The 16315-nt window shown below is 34.7% G+C and overlaps 1 protein-coding gene across 17 annotated transcripts in view; it reads right to left on the bottom strand.

The window, feature by feature from the left end:
• LOC143235125 (uncharacterized) overlaps positions 1-16315 on the bottom strand; it is a 332951-nt gene that overhangs the window by 145748 nt on the left and 170888 nt on the right. For all 17 annotated transcript variants that reach the window (XM_076472974.1, XM_076472961.1, XM_076472966.1 and 14 more), the window contains one exon: positions 15819-15940. In XM_076472974.1, the coding sequence (XP_076329089.1) occupies positions 15819-15940 (122 nt within the window). The remainder of the gene's footprint in view (positions 1-15818; positions 15941-16315) is intronic.

The raw sequence follows: 16315 nt of genomic DNA, 5'->3' as shown, positions 1-16315 counted from the left end.
CTCCCAATATTACTCTGCAATCCGATATTTTAGACCGTGAATGCGTTACATGATTGACATCCAAATTAATTATTCGGTCTTATAAGAGTAAAGCAAGAGCTGGGTGTGTATGGTGTTAACTAGATGCCTTCCCTCTAGCCTATCATCTAGAAACGGATAACGCGTTGATCCCTTATGTAGCGGGCCGGCATGGCCAGGTGGTAAAGGCACTCAACTCGTAATCAAAGGGTCGCGGATTCGAATCTTCGTCGCAACAAAACATGCTCGCCATTACAGCTGGGGGGCGTTATAATGTGACGGTCAATTCCACTATTCGTTGGTAAAAGAGTAGCCCGAAAGTTGGCGGTGGGTAGTGATGACTAGCTGCCTTCCCTCTAGTCTTACACTACTAAATTAGGAACGGCAAGCGCAGATAGCCCTCGTGTCGCTTTGCGCGAAATTCAAAACAAATAAACAAACAATACTTGAATTAGACACATGCGTATATAGTCTGTCATTCAATCATAAGTGTTATATATGCTCTGTCATTCACCCAGATTTGTTACATAGAGGTTCAGTGTGTTATGTTAAAACAACTTTTGGAGATCACCATTACCTACTTCCAGTCATGTGTTATCTGACAGTCACGAATTGTAATTTGAATTGTAAAAGGTTCCGTTATTAGGGTACATGTCCGGAATACAACACTCTTCCTTGCTTGCTTTCCATATACTTAAAAAAAACAAACGACTTCCCAGAAATCTACTGGTGTTGTGTTCAGTGTCTTGATCGGTATATCTTCGTATGCAGCAGTATGAATGCCCGTTTTATTCTTCGGATAATTGGGTATGCGACGTTTAAAAAAAAAAGAAACTCCTCTAGTCTTACACCATTGAATTAGGGACGGCTAACGCAGATAGCCCTCATGTAGCTTTGCCCAAAATTCCCCACAACAAATAATCTTGTTGCAGGTATTTTTCTGAATGGTCCTGGTGCCCCAAGTTTATCTATATTCCTTTGTTTACAAACACCATTGAGTGCAAGGAATATTTTTCTCTCAGAAGTTAAAATCCCCTATCTGAACAGATCTTTATGATCTAATTATACTAATATTTTGCGTTAAATTTTGTTTGTTTGTTTGTTTAAAGTTAAGCACAAAGCACCACGGATATCAAAACCTCATTTCTAGCTTTGTAAGTTTGCTGTGTCGGGTGGAAGGGAGGGTTGCGTCAGAGGGGGTGTTACATACTCTTACCTAAAAGTGATCGATGTTCTGACGTATCATATATCTACAACCGCCTAACAATGTCAGAATGTAACTCCATTTAAAGTCCATCGTCCATACGAACCGTTTAAACATTGCTGTTCACACATAACATTTAAAAAGTTTGTTAATTAATATACGAAACTGGAGAATCTAGCTGCACGGCGATTAAAGTTTGACCATGTCCAAGAGTTTTAGTAACTGTGTTTACAATAATGGTTTTAGGAAATTTATTTACGTGAAATAAACAGGATTATAAGTGTCGGATTTCTGATTGCAAAACATCGTAAAAGCTGTAGCATTAGAACTTAAAGTTTTATATGTTTCTTTATAGATTGTTTGCTGTTTGAATTGCGCGCAAAGCTACATGAGGGCTGTCTGCGCTAGCCGTCCCTAATTTAGTAGCGTAAGACTAGAGGGAAGGCAGCTAGTGATCACCACCCACCGCTAACTCTTGGGCTACTCTTTTACCAACGAATAGTGAGATTGATCGTGCCATTATAACGCCCCCACGGCTGAAAGGACGAGCATGTTTGATGTGACAGGGATTCCAACCCGCGACCCTCGGATTACGAGTCGAGTGCCTTAACCACTTATCAATGCCGGGCCCAGTAGTTACGAACTGGTGATTGTTACATTATTACGTCATATTACTAGAACCTTCTAAGTGCCCACGAGTGTCTGCGGACTTACAACGCTACAAACCGGGTTTCAATACCCGTGGTGGGCAGAGCACAGATAGCCCATTGTGTAGCTTTGTGCGTGATTCAAAACAACAACAACCTTCTAAGTTTTTTTCGTTGTTTAAATTGATTGCTATTGCATCATAATATCTAGTATGGAACGATCTAGACTTATACGGGTATCAAATGTTGTTAGATAGATAGATCTAAACTGCCTGATTGTGAGTTTATCCATAAAGAGCGTATAGTGGCGATTTTTAAAGTAAAATGACTTCAGATTGTATTGTAATAAACGAATAGGGAGGAAAGAATAATTTGTCTAATTGCATTCTAAGGTAATTGAACAAGCTGTATGGACTTTGATGAAAAATAAGCAATTTTGCTCTAGAAATAACTGTGATTATCAACAGTGTAACGAATCTTTGTATATATGTTTGACTTTTTTAGTATATTATTTGAAACAAGTGAATTGTGTATTTTTTTCCAATATTTTTGCCAACAAGTCACAGACACCTGTTGTAAAAAATCCGGTACATGCATAAAACTGACAATAAACTTTGGCGAAAACATTTCTTTAGGCATTAAATATCATATCAGAGGCGAGTGCCACTTCCTACCAAAAACATAAGGAAAGATATAAAACAGATTGTGTAATTTTTAATGTCCTTATTTTAATGCAAAACTACACAATAGGTTATCTGCACTTTTTCCATCACGAGAGATCAAACCCTCCGTATAGTTCCTGCTGTTTCACCGGGGGACTTGTGTAAATTGATATATATTTGTATACATCACGTGGTGTCCACAGTCACTCCCATATTTTCAAACCTGATGATAAAATGTATAAAATATTGATTTTCCTGCAGTTTAGACAAATTTTTATTGACAATTAAAGACAATATCGTTGAAAATAATTGCATCTAATTTTGACAACTTTATTTCTAACAACATGGTGAATAGTTCTGAGATAAGGCTTAATGTTTGCATAATGGCAAAAAAAAATGTTCTTTTCCTAAAGCATTATACGAGGTCTGTTCAAAAAATACGCGGACTGTTTGAATTGCGCGGCTCCAGTTGGTTCCAGGGGAATCCGCTTGGTGTCGCTAGGTTTGCACAGATCAGCTGATTACGACGCCATTTCCCGATTGCAGATATCTTCATTTGTGTATTAGCTACGCGGTTTTAAAAGAAGTGCGATTTTTTCGTTTGGCGGATTTCAGAATGAATGACCTGAAGGAGCAACGACTTGCTGTGAAATTTTGTGTTAAACTTGGAAAATCTGCGACTGAAACTTTTGGTATGCTTAATATGGCTTACGGTGATGTTGCTATGAAGCGTACGGCATGTTTCAAGTGGCACGAACGTTTTAAGGATGGTCGACAGTCCATTGAAGATGATGAGCGTCCTGGACGTCCTTCCACGTCAACTGACGACCCACACGTCGACAAAATCAACACCCTGGTGCGGGCAAATCGACGTCTGACTGTCAGGGAGCTTGCTGAAGAGTGTAGGATATCAATTGGATCTTGTTACGAGATTTTGACCGAAAAATTGAAAATGCACCGCGTTGCTGCGAAATTTGTGCCTCAGAACTCGTGAGTTATTGGCCAAACACTCGATCACTGTTCTTTCACACCCTCCTACTCACATGACCTTGCTCCTTGCGATTGTTTCTTGTTCCTCAAACTCAAAAGACCCTTGAAAGGAAGAAGATTTGAGACGATTCCCGAGATTAAGGCAAATGCGACGAAGGAGCTGGAGGACATTACAAAAGAAGCGTACCAGGACTGTTTCAACAAGTGGAAACACCGTTGGGATAAGTGTGTGCGTTGGGGAGGAGAGAACTTTGAAGGAATCCCAGACCTGTAACTTCTAAATAAAGTACATTTTGTTTTATGACGTCAGTTCGCGTATTTTTTGAACAGCCCTCGTAAAACTCTCATTAATAAAATACTAAGCAATAAAACGCATGTAAATAATGTGTGTGTGTGTATTTATATATGTATATATATCATTTGAAGAATGTGGAACCGTTTCCAAACCAAATAGCTGTATATTTATTTCCAAATCAAATACCTGGACAAGGATCTCCAATCCAAATAACTGGACAATGATTTCCAAACCAAATAGCTAGATAATGATTTCCAAACCCGATAACTGGACAAAAATTTCCAAAACCAAGTAATTGGACAAGGCAGATCATCATCCCTAACAAAAGCAACTCACTGTTATCTGTATTTGGTGAGGGAAGAGTATAAGACAAAGCGTGCGTGATGGGTGTTGTTGACCATCTGATTTTCTTCTAGTCATCAGTTCAAACATAGGGACAGCTATCTGCAGCAGGTATCTTTTAAATAGCTTTGCGTGAAACTAAAATTCCAAGCAAACAAAGACATTTTAATAAAATGATTCGAGTTTTTTTAAAACACATATTTGTAAATTAAGAATTGATATACGGGATAATACTTATGTTCCATCCTTTTCTTCAACTTATTAAAAGACATGTAGGTTGATTCAAAATTGTCTTCCAATAGCATAGTGATTGCGGACTTACAAAGTTGGAAACTAGGTTTCGTTACCGTAGTGGGCAGAGCACAGATAGTTCATTGTACAGCTTTGTGATTAATTACAAATAACCAATCAATCAAAATCATACTTTGTGAAATTAATTTTCAAACTATTATTGATCCTTTCAGTTTTCTTCATACACACACACACACACACAATAAGCCACTCGAAAAAAATGGATTTTCTAATAAAGCATATACCCCAGTTGATAACACATATGAAGTCGATATTGAAAGTTTTGTTGTCGCCTTGACTATTACTTACCAATAGACATAATAATCATGAAGACATATCCTTATTAGACATCACTCTACGTAAATAGTTATAACTTATTTATGCAACTTTTTGGCTGTGTTATTACACAGAGCTTTCGTCTGAAAGTATGTGTTAATCTTATGACGTAAATGTGAATGTCAAAAGCTAGCGATGCAAGTCAATAGGCTAATTGTTTATGTATTACCAGAAGTCATCAGATGGTATTAAATGAATAGTTCCCTGATTAGTGGTTTATTGAGGACAAAACTAGGTTTGAAATACTATTTTTCACACAACTCTGTTTTCAAATGCCAAAAGATAACTTCAGAGGAATGTGAAAAAAACATCAAAAGTATAACGCGATTTGCATCACAAAATTAGGCTTATAAGAAATTACTTATTGAGACGATTTCATTATTATTATTTTTTAGTTTGGTAACCTTTAACGTTTACTAGGTGTTAGTTATGGTCATTATTATAGTGTTACTAATATTTTTGGAAAATTTTCACAGCATGTGACTGAACTGATCTCTGTGCAGAGTCTTGTCCATTATGGCTTCAGTAACGTAGCGTCCCTAGTGGCACAGCTAGAAATCAGATTTCGATATCCCATACAGATAGCCCATTATGTAATGCTACTCGAGGGCTATCTGGCTAGCCATCGCTTAATTTAGGAATGATATATTAAAGACAAGGCAGCTAATCAATATTACCCACTGCCAACTCCTAGGCTACTCTTCTACCAATGAAAATTGGGATTTGCCATCACGTTATAATGTCCTTATGGCTGAAAATGCAAGCATGTTCGATGAAGAGATTCGAGCCCAAATCAGTAGATTGCAAGATTACTGCCATTAAATAAGTTTATAATATTGAGGAATAAACAAAAAAGGTATTTTGTAGCCATGCTACTGGGGGTAAAGTCATGCAAACGTCAGTAACTTGAAATAATTTATATATATATTGACCTTTTTTATATACAATGAAATATGTTTATAGGTAAACCTACATATAAACGGATGAAACTCGCAACTTGCTTTTATGTGCATCAATAATATTGAAATTTGAGAAGAAGAAATAACGACGCAAGTTAATCTCACAAGTTGGTAAACCTGAATGGTGATAAGCTCTCATCTGTAAGAAGAAATAGAACCCACGAAAAAAAAATGGGTGGAGGAAATCAAAGAAGTGGATAATGCTAAAAATAGAAATTTCATTTTCTTTATAGTAAATTAGTAAATAGTGATCTCTTTTGAAGTTTCCCATAGTGTTCTTTTGATCTTATAAAATATTAAGCCTATGTTTTAATAGTGATGGATTGCTTCACTAGCTAACAATGGTTATTATATAGTCCCAACTAAAACAGGAAAAGCGAATACATTATTTGAAAGAAAAAATCAGTGCATATTATAGGTAAAAATACCATAGATATCCTGTATCTGTAGGCATCATGAAAACTATCTCATTTTATCTTGAATGTAAACAGAAGTTCTAAACTACAGAAAATCAAATACCACCAGAGACTGCGGTAAAGGCACTCACTAGCCACATCAGAGTCTTTCAGGCATCAGAAAAAGAACTTCTAAACTGTTTACTGTACAGTTTCCTAAACTGGATGCATAACCCACAGTATACCATTTTATTAGTTACTTTAGTTAATATTTTCAGTATTTCATTAACTTTTCATGAATTAATGGATAATTTAAGAATTTATCACAGGCAAAGCAGGATGATTAATAACATATGTGCAACTAACTCTGTCTCCTCCATTGAGGGAGTTTTGTAAATGTGTGTATGTGTGAGGGAAAGGAGCATTTGACTCGTCGCCACTAGGGGAATTTTCAAAGTAGTATCTCACAGTATGTGAGCAAACAACGTGCGTGCGTGAGAGTGGTGGAAATCCTAACAACTTCTTTATAAACTGGACGGAAATTAGAACGTATTTTAAGTTATTAAGTTTTAGTAAGTCTAAAAGTGCGTTATTTTCATTATTATGGCTTAATAAATGCAATTAAAAATAAAAAAAGGAGCAGTCATGGCTTTTTGAGTACGTGACATTTCGGTAATGATGGTACAAAATACATTCAATAAGAAAAAGAAACGATTCATATCACAGTAACTACGACATAGACATCGTTAACCAGCCCAGATAATGTAAATAACACAACAGAGGAGACTTATGTTTAAACATTTATACAAAGCAGACACCGACCTATATGATACATACAAAGGCCTCCTGAATCTCAATTATTAAAACTATAATCCATTCTTCCTGTAATGTAGTTTCATTACGAGTTTTGGTTAAGATGTTTAATATATACAGTGTATTTATTTTTATTAGTTTTTCTTAGTACATGTAATTATTATTTAGATCATACCCAAAGGTATAGATAACAATAGGGTCCAATTGACGAATCAATATATTCAAATCATTAAAGTTGTTGATACTATGTCCTCCTACTAAGAGCTATATATAAAATCAGTTCAATTATTAACTTTTGTTAAGGTTCTGATCTATGAAGACTGATGGCTCTGATCAAAAGCTGTTGATAATATTTTAATTAGTTTAATGGCAAATTAACTTTTAATTAGGCGCATAGTGAAAATAATATTGTCTCAGAGAGTTTTAGAAAGGTGTATTATTTTTAATGATAATGACTGTTTCTAGTCATCTACGGTAGTTTCTTTTGGCTTATTTGAACATGGTTGAAGAATATCTTCCAATTCTTTAGGTATGGCTTTAAGTTTATCTAATGATTCACAGAAGCCTTGATTTTTTGTTCGGTAAAATGATTCTCTTTCAACGCAAATCAAGCCATGTTTTTTTTTTCCCTTTTCAATTTTATACATAAGAAGAAAAAGAAATATTTCCAGTCGTTTATTAACTGATCTGACACGGATTGAAATAAACAAATAATTACGACATGCACGAGCTCTTTGTTATAAAAAACAACAAAACAGCTTCTTCCCATACGGATTAAACAAATACACGATGTCACACAGATTGAAATAAACAAGTAATCACACCATGCAAATTTCTTATGTTGTATAGAAACAAAACAACAAAGGACTTGCTCTCACACGGACTGAAACGATCAAATTTGTACACCATAATACAAAACACTTAAGTCGATACAAAAACAGGACAAACTTTTTGAAGACGATGTGACTTAACGCAAGCTAAAAAAAAAGCTATCAAGAAAGATTAGATACAGGCCATAACTATCTCCACCCTACTATGCACGTAATGTCGGAAACATACACGCATTCAGTGAATGATTTGGGATATGAGTCACTTTACACAGGAACCACTATCACGTGGCTGTCGTTATATATCCCTTACTTAAAATCAAGACTATGTCCTAGCATGAGGAACTAACATTGAAAGTACCGCGGAGACATACAGTCTTATAAAAAAATGTACAGGGTATACCAAAATTACTCATAGAAAATAAAATGGCATAAACAGAAAAGAAAAAGATGAGCGAGAAGACGCTGTATCCACTCGCATTTCTACATTGTTGGTTTCATTCAGAAGTTTTTATTAAGAACTATGAGTACAGCACAGGCCATAACAATAAAACACGCATCCCTCAACTTTAATCTTGGTCTAGACAGGGAATCACTCATTTCTTCTTTCTTACGAGGGTCTTCCTGTGGCTTAATGGAAGATCTGAAGGCTTAAAACGCTAAAACCGAGTTTCGATACCCGTAGTTTGTACAGTGCAAATAGCTGACGTAATCATGATTGCATTTACAATAAAAAGTAAAAAGAGGAAATATGTCGATGAAATTCAGTTCACTTTAAACTATTACTTTATTTTATAGAATCTATATTATAAAGAATACACAGGTAAATGTAGCTTTCTTTTGCTTGGAAGAGGAGGAAGATCTATAAATATATTTTTTATATTCCTTCATAAAAAGGAAGATCTACAAATAAAAATGATCTTATATTCCTTTATACAAAGGAAAATCTACAAAAAATGTTCTTATATTCCTTTATACAGAGGAAGATCTACAAATATTTTTTTATATTCCTTTATACAATTGAAGATCTACAAATAGAAATGTTATTATATTCCTTTATACAGAGGAATATCTACAAATAAAAATGTTCTTATATTCTTTATGCAGACGAATATCTACAAATAAAAAAATATTATATTACTTTATACAGAGGAAGATCTACAAATAAAAATGTTCTTATATTCCTTTATACAAAGAAAGATCTACAAATAAAAATTTTCTTATATTCGTTTATACAAAGGAAAATCTACAAAAAATGTTCTTATATTCCTTTATACAAAGGAAGATCTACAAATAAAAATTTTCTTATATGCCTCTATATATAGGAAGAACTATAAATAACCATTTTAAATTCCTTTATACAAATTTTCTTATATTCCTTTATACAGAGAAGATCTACAAATAATTTTTTCATATTCTTTTATACAAATAAAGATCTACAAAGAGAAATGTTCTTATATTTCTTTATAGAAATAAAGATCTACAAATAGAAATGTTCTTATATTCCTTTATACAAAGGAAGATCTACAAATAAATCAGAGAAAAAATATCCTAGCAGAACTCCAATTCAATTTAAATAATTAGTCTATCTTCTTTACCATTAAGAATATATAGTTAAATGTAGAAGTAAAACTTTTTACTAGGGAACATATAAGGAAAATCTCCCGCTCCTTCTAAAAAGTCCACTTGAAAAGATCAAAGAGTCGCAGAACATTATAAACACAATTACGACGTTACACCTCGGTAGACTGTATCTTTAAGTTCACTTGAAAGACCGTGTCATATTTATTTTAAAAAGTTCGTACGTAACATTTCAGAATAAATAAACATTGGCATATGTAAATGACATTTAGTGAGAATGTTTTTTCTAGCAGAATGTTAATAGTAATAACAAAACATTGGGTTCAAGGATTTTGTACTATGTTTTATAATCAAATAAACTACTATGACTACTACAGACCCAAAATTCAACGAGACTTGACGGGACATAGAGGTTTAGGTGAACAGTAAAACTGTGTAATACAATATTCAACTCCACAGTATATACTTTAGGCTACTGTTAGACGTGACAGGAGCTATTGATAATTGGTAGAAGCTAGATCCTTCAAAATCATTATCAGCTGAAACGACTGGTTTCCATAGAAACACAACAATGGTCTGGATAGCACAAAGTTGTTCGTATGAAAAGCTTAGAATAATTGTAAAATAAAATGACAAGTTAAAATAATTATATAATAAAATGATGAGTTTATAAAAATTGTGCAGTTTGAGTGACAAGTTTAAAATAATTAAAAAGTAAAGAGACAAGTTTAGAAGAATTATACAGTAAAGTAGCGATTTTAGAAAAATGAGGAAATGCAGAATGTGTGTGTGTTGTTGTTTTTCAGAACCGTCACAATGAACTGAACACTACTAAATGAAACACACAATCAATGATTTGATCTAAAGTGCTCAAATGCATTTAATGATACAGTCGCTAAACACGCTAACATAATCATGTTTGGACGAAATCTTCGTGTGAATGTATGTTGCTAAACTGCCTTATTTAAGACGTATTATGTGGTTCTTTAGCAACCAAGTATTGCGTGTCTTATTAGAGAAACAAATTTCTTCTAAGTAACATTAACAGGAAGTAAAAAGCTATGTCATCAGAATTATATAACAAATTGACTAGGACTATAAACAACACAAAATCAGAAAATTTGATAAGTAAGAGAGCTTTGAAGACTGTTCGATTATTTTCATGGTATTGTTTATAGAGTAAACAATTCTTAATCTTGACTGGGAAATCCTGAGAGACATTCACTATGAACAGCTACGACTTAAGCTTCTAAATAACGAAATATTTATTGCTCAGTAGTTTATCTGATTTCCTCGTTGTGATTTATTCATCGTACAAACAAACAATTCTTTTTCTTATTATCAGTAGGTGGTTTCACCTTCATAAAATTGTAATGTATAATATTGAGCAACTGATATAAAATGCACATTTCTTAGAACTGGATGTAAAACTTTAAACCTGAATGACATGTTATGCATCGCCAGGTGAGAAAATTGCCAGAATTCAGAAACATCTCTCCCTAATTCTGAACTGCTGATCAGAAGAAGACAGTCAGTGAGCAGCACACGCCACCACAAAGGTCTTCATCAGCAGTTTGAACCGAATAGCCAATTTGACTGTCGCGCTTATAACGCATCTGCAGCTGAACGTGCAGTGTTTGTTCAGCGGTATTACATGTCAGTCTTTGGACACTGACATTCGCAGAACGGCACGCTAATTACTAGGCCGTGCCCATACAATTTCCTTTTGAAAACAGTCTGTGCTCATTTACGTGAAGTTTTTTATTTTGTTTCTCTAAATAAAAAGATTTTTACTTTTTTCTTTCACGAAGCCACGAACCTAAGCTTAATCGGTTCTAAAATTATATAACACTAATGGAAATTATTTACAAAGAAATAGTTCCTTGTTGAAACGTTAATTTTTCTTTTTTCTTTTTTTTAGATCTTGACAACCAATTTATCTGAGAAAATGAAAAAATAAAAGGATTTTTCCCCTTTCTTCTAAATTGTATTTAGAACTGATGCCAAAATATATCTATTGAACCTTGAAGATTGTTCTGTAATTTGAAAGGGAGGATTATAAATTGATAATTGCTAAAGAACCACAAAGAATCGTCTTTTACTGGAGCACATCACCAAAGAACGGGTGTTTTTGTTATTCTGCTAATGTTATAAAGTAGTTCCTCCCCTTTTTATCGTTAATTTTTTTTTGTCTGAGACGCACAGAGACCGAGAACCGACAGATTCATTAATTTCAGTAGATTGTGAATCATCACCAGGCTCTGGAGACTCTCCATCTCTCCCCCCCCCCCAATCTACTGATCTAGTTATACGAAAAACTATAAAACAAAATTATAAGTAAGACAGTTTTAATGAAAACTTGTTGGTTGTAACTTTATAAGCTTCCTATAATTATTTGCTGCATCATTTTAGGAGATATATTAAACAGTTAAGGTAATTTGCAACAAGCAAAGAAGAAAGCTTATTTATGTCACTCTAAGGACATCATGAACCGGAAAGAACGTTTATGTGCAAAAATCCTTATTCATTCGAGTTCGTCGTGGCTTAGTTGTCAGTGTTCCCTCACTACGGATCAAACGAGTCCTGATTCTAGTCCCATTTTCAAAACTTTTCTCCACATTCTGGGACAAATCATGAGTGCACTTTAAGTTTGTCGATCAAATGTGGTCATATACAAGTAGCCCAAAAATCAGCGAATGAAGCTATTAACTAACTACCTTAGCTCTAGTCTAGGGTTGATACAATACGATCATTACGATAGGCATTCAGATACAGAAGTTTTAGTAACGGTTTGTTTCAAAGTTTGACAGTCTTCTATAATTTATTATCTATATTGCTAACATTGTTACAATTTGAAGTAATTTTATACAGCAAAAAAGAATAATTTTGAATCATTTTGTATTTTTATGATGGTTACATGGATGGTCAAAGTGATCGACTTCATGTAAAATTATGGTAGCGAATATAGCAGATAAATTATAAAGATTTATTGACAAAAAGTTGGAAGTTTATTTCCCAGGTTTTAGAGGTTACAACTTTGTTAATTTGTAGTTGGAGAAAAATATTTTTAATCTTAATGTAAAAACAGCTTTATTAGAAATTTTAATTATGAATACAAAAGGTTTATAATGTTTAGTGAAAGCCTGTAAAATTTCATGAGGATACATACTGTAAACTAAACCACCCAATTTATGCTTGTCCTATGTTATATATGGTTTAAAAATAGTGTTAAGCTGTCTTCAAATCGCTTTTTTTAGTTTGAAATTCACAGCGACAACTTCTGTCCTTGTCTTTGATCTCTAGCTCACAGTAATGAAATAACAGCATTTCGATGAACTGCTAATATTCTGAACATGTGCCCAGTCCGCATAAAACAATACACTTAATAGCGACAGTATTTCTTTTACATTGTTACGCCTCTTTTTTCCGACCGATCACAGTGGGATTCAGTGAATATAGAAATTACTGGAAAAATGTAACAAAGTCTTAATCACATTCAGGCTTACCTCGGCCATTAAACTTCGTACACCGTTTCACGATTATTTGTATAACATACTACATAATATTATATCGTTCACATGTCATAGGGTGTCTTGTATTAGGACTAACACTTCTCTCTAGAACATTCTAGAGAGAGCAGTTCCAGTACTCTTATCGGGCGGTCCTTTTATCTTACAGGACTATTACTGTTTACAAGGAAACTTCGAACTTCCGCTTAAATTTCAACCATATGGCCGAACTACGAAATTTCTTTCCTTGTGAAAGGTTCCAACCACCCCTGACCCCTAAATTTAGGCCATATGGTGAGATGATTCGCTTACATCGACAACTGACTCAATGGTTCTCGTAAGTGAAGCGCACTTTCAGTTTTACATTTTCAATGTTTTTCGACGAAACGACAACGCTTCATTTCTTACATACAGTTGCAGTAATATTTAAACAAAGATATTGATAAAATTATCCTTTTGTGACTCAAAAGAAATAAAACATTCTAAGCTCTATAACTGTAACTCGGGAACATTATGGTCTTACCTCGGCGGGCAGAGCACAGGTAACCCATTAGCTTGTTTTTTTTTTTATATCGGGCTATCTGCGCTAGCTGTCCCTGATTTAGTAGTATAAGATTAGGGAACTAGTCATCACCACCCACCGCTAACTTTTGGGCCACTCTTTTACCAACGATTGATCGTCACATTATAACGCTCCCACGGCTGGAAGGGCGAGCATGTTTGGTGTAACAGGGATTCAAATCCACAACCCTCGGATTATGAGTCGAACGCTTTAACCACCTAGCTATGCCGGACCTAACCATTGTGTAACTTTTTGCTTCACAGCAAAATAAACAAACATCATGGTCGTATGTGTTTCGGTAACTACATCCATTTGGATGTTAAATAATTCTTAATCTAGAAAATACTCGTGGACGATGAGTCGTTTTGTTTTCATATTTTTCGTAGTCGATTAATCTTAAATTCAAGATATTTTTTGTTTTTATTTTATTTTATTTTCCTTTGTTTAACACTGATGAGTGTAATTACCTGTTTATTCTGGTTCAGTTTGAACTTCATATTAACTTCATAATTCTTATACAAATGTAATAAATCTCAGGACTTTACCGATTTTTACAATAAAATGCGCCGTTCCTTGGGTTTGTTTGGTTTGTTTTAAATTTCGCGCAAAGCTACACAAGGGTTGTTTTGTTTTTGTCTTTTGAATTAAGCACAAAGCTACACAATGGGCTATCTGTGCTCTGCCCACCACGGGTATCGAAACCCGGTTTTTAGCATTGTAAGTCCGCAGACATACCGCTGAGCCACTGTGGGGCGCTACACAAGGGATGCCTGCGCTAGCCGTCCCTAATATAGCAGTGTAAGACTAGAGGGAAGGCAGCTAGTCATCACCACCCACTGCCAACTGGGCTACTCTTTTACTAACGAATAGTGAGATTGACTGTCGCGTTATAATGCCTACACGGCTGAAAGGGCGACTATGCTTGGTGTGACGGGAATTTCAAGCCGCGACCCTCAGATTACGAGTCGATAGCCCTAACCACCTGGGCATGCAGGGTCCCGTTCCTTGGGATCAGGTTATAGCACCAAACGCTTTTAGGTTCTTACACCGTTCCCTTTCCCTCATAGAAAATAAGGTCTCAACTGAATCTCACATATTGCATGACCCAATACAAGCGAAATCACAGCGTAGCTACAGTAATGGACTGATTTATCTTTCATTCATTTCACTTCAAGTCTTTAAAGGATTCAATCTCATGAGTTTCGTGATATGTCTATGTAAGCGAAACACGTGATATTTTAAGCAGAATCCAACGCTTGAAAAACATTTACTTGCAAAATCATTTTGCTAAAAAAAAGTTCTAATCTAAAATAACCAACGAAAAAAAGTTTTCCATTTGTGATTGAAAAATAGAATTACGTAATAAAGAAGTTGGGTACGTTATACTAAAACAACTTAGAGCCTCACCATGCTGTTATAACCCATTCCGTTACCAAATATGTCTGTTTGGTTAAGAGCTTTAAGTTTTTCCTATGAACATTATAATTTTGTAAGTCTATGTAGGTTTAATTAGCTTGTTCAATAAAGTTCATTAATAATTTTTCAACACGCCCCCTAGCGGCACAGTGGTATGTATGGGGATTTATACTGCTAGAAACTAGGTTTCGATACCCGTGGTAGGTATAGCACAGATAAACCGTTATGTACCTTGTGCATAATAGCAATAGCCCCCCTCCCTTTCCCAGTGGTACTGCAGTACGTCTGCGAACTTACAACACTAAAATCCGGCTTTCGATACTCGTGGTGGGCAGAGTACAGATAGCTCATTGTGTAGCTTTATACTTAATTACAAACAACAACATCGTTTTACACTCTGCAATAATATATGTTATTTTGTTTTCAGTAGTGTGTTCTGATAGGTTATTTTATTTGCCGATTTGTTTCTATTGATGTATACTAAGTGGTCTAAAATCGTAGTAAGGTTTGATGAGCAAAGTTTATCATTGAGAAATTTTCTTATAATCGTATTAAAATAATACACAAAGAATAACTAATGTGAACATTATTTAATATAGAAAATATTTAGGATGCTCTAGAAAATACTAGAAAGCAATGAAACGTTTGTTAACATCGCAGCTTCACGGCACAACTTTCCACTCATCCAGTTAAAACAACGTCGTTGCTCAATTTTTATTATAATATACATGACCCCTATGCAAGAAGTCTCTCAATAAACACAGTCCATTACCGGACACTCATTATAATTGGATATCTCCATGCAACTTGTTTATGAGCTATTTATGTATGTTTGATATTGTTTTTCAAATCCTAAATGGGTATAATTATAACAGCTAAAAAAAAAGTTCAGTTGTGCTAAAATTCAAAGGAAAACTAAATTATTTTTTCCTAAGAAAAAAGAAGCGAAAAAAATAGATCCATATTGTTACCTGAATTAATAGTACCAAAGTGCATTCGTTTAGTTTCATTCAGGAAGAATTGTTCGTCTTTGATACTGTCGAATTCTTCTCCTCTCGTCCCCAGGAATAGGGTGAGCAGCAGGAGTACGCCCCTACAAGAAAAAAACAAACAAAGGTATTAGTTTACTTGCAGTAAAATTATTGATGTTGTATTTCGTGTGTTCGTTCCCCGCTTAGTTTGATTCACTGTTAAACTAAACCCACTCTGGATATGTTACGTACTTCTGTATGGTAGTTCTTTAAGTTGTGAACAAAAATATTTTCTCTTGTTTTATTACGTTATTATTCTAAATGAATTCTAAAGAACCTCGAGTAAAAGCAGTGGAGAATATGTTGTAATATGTTGACCACACTAAATTAGCCATATTCGTGCCCAACTAGGTCTTTCCTGAATACCAGGGCAATGGCAGAGCAGGTGTTTAAAAGATCCTGTATGAGAAAAGTTGTTTTCGCGTCCATGCGTCCTC

The sequence above is a fragment of the Tachypleus tridentatus genome, chromosome 12, assembly GCF_004210375.1.
Source record: "Tachypleus tridentatus isolate NWPU-2018 chromosome 12, ASM421037v1, whole genome shotgun sequence".
Classification (NCBI taxonomy): Eukaryota; Metazoa; Arthropoda; class Merostomata; order Xiphosura; family Limulidae; genus Tachypleus; species Tachypleus tridentatus.
Note: the sequence above shows the minus strand (reverse complement) of the source record. Positions and strands in the feature narration are given on the sequence as shown.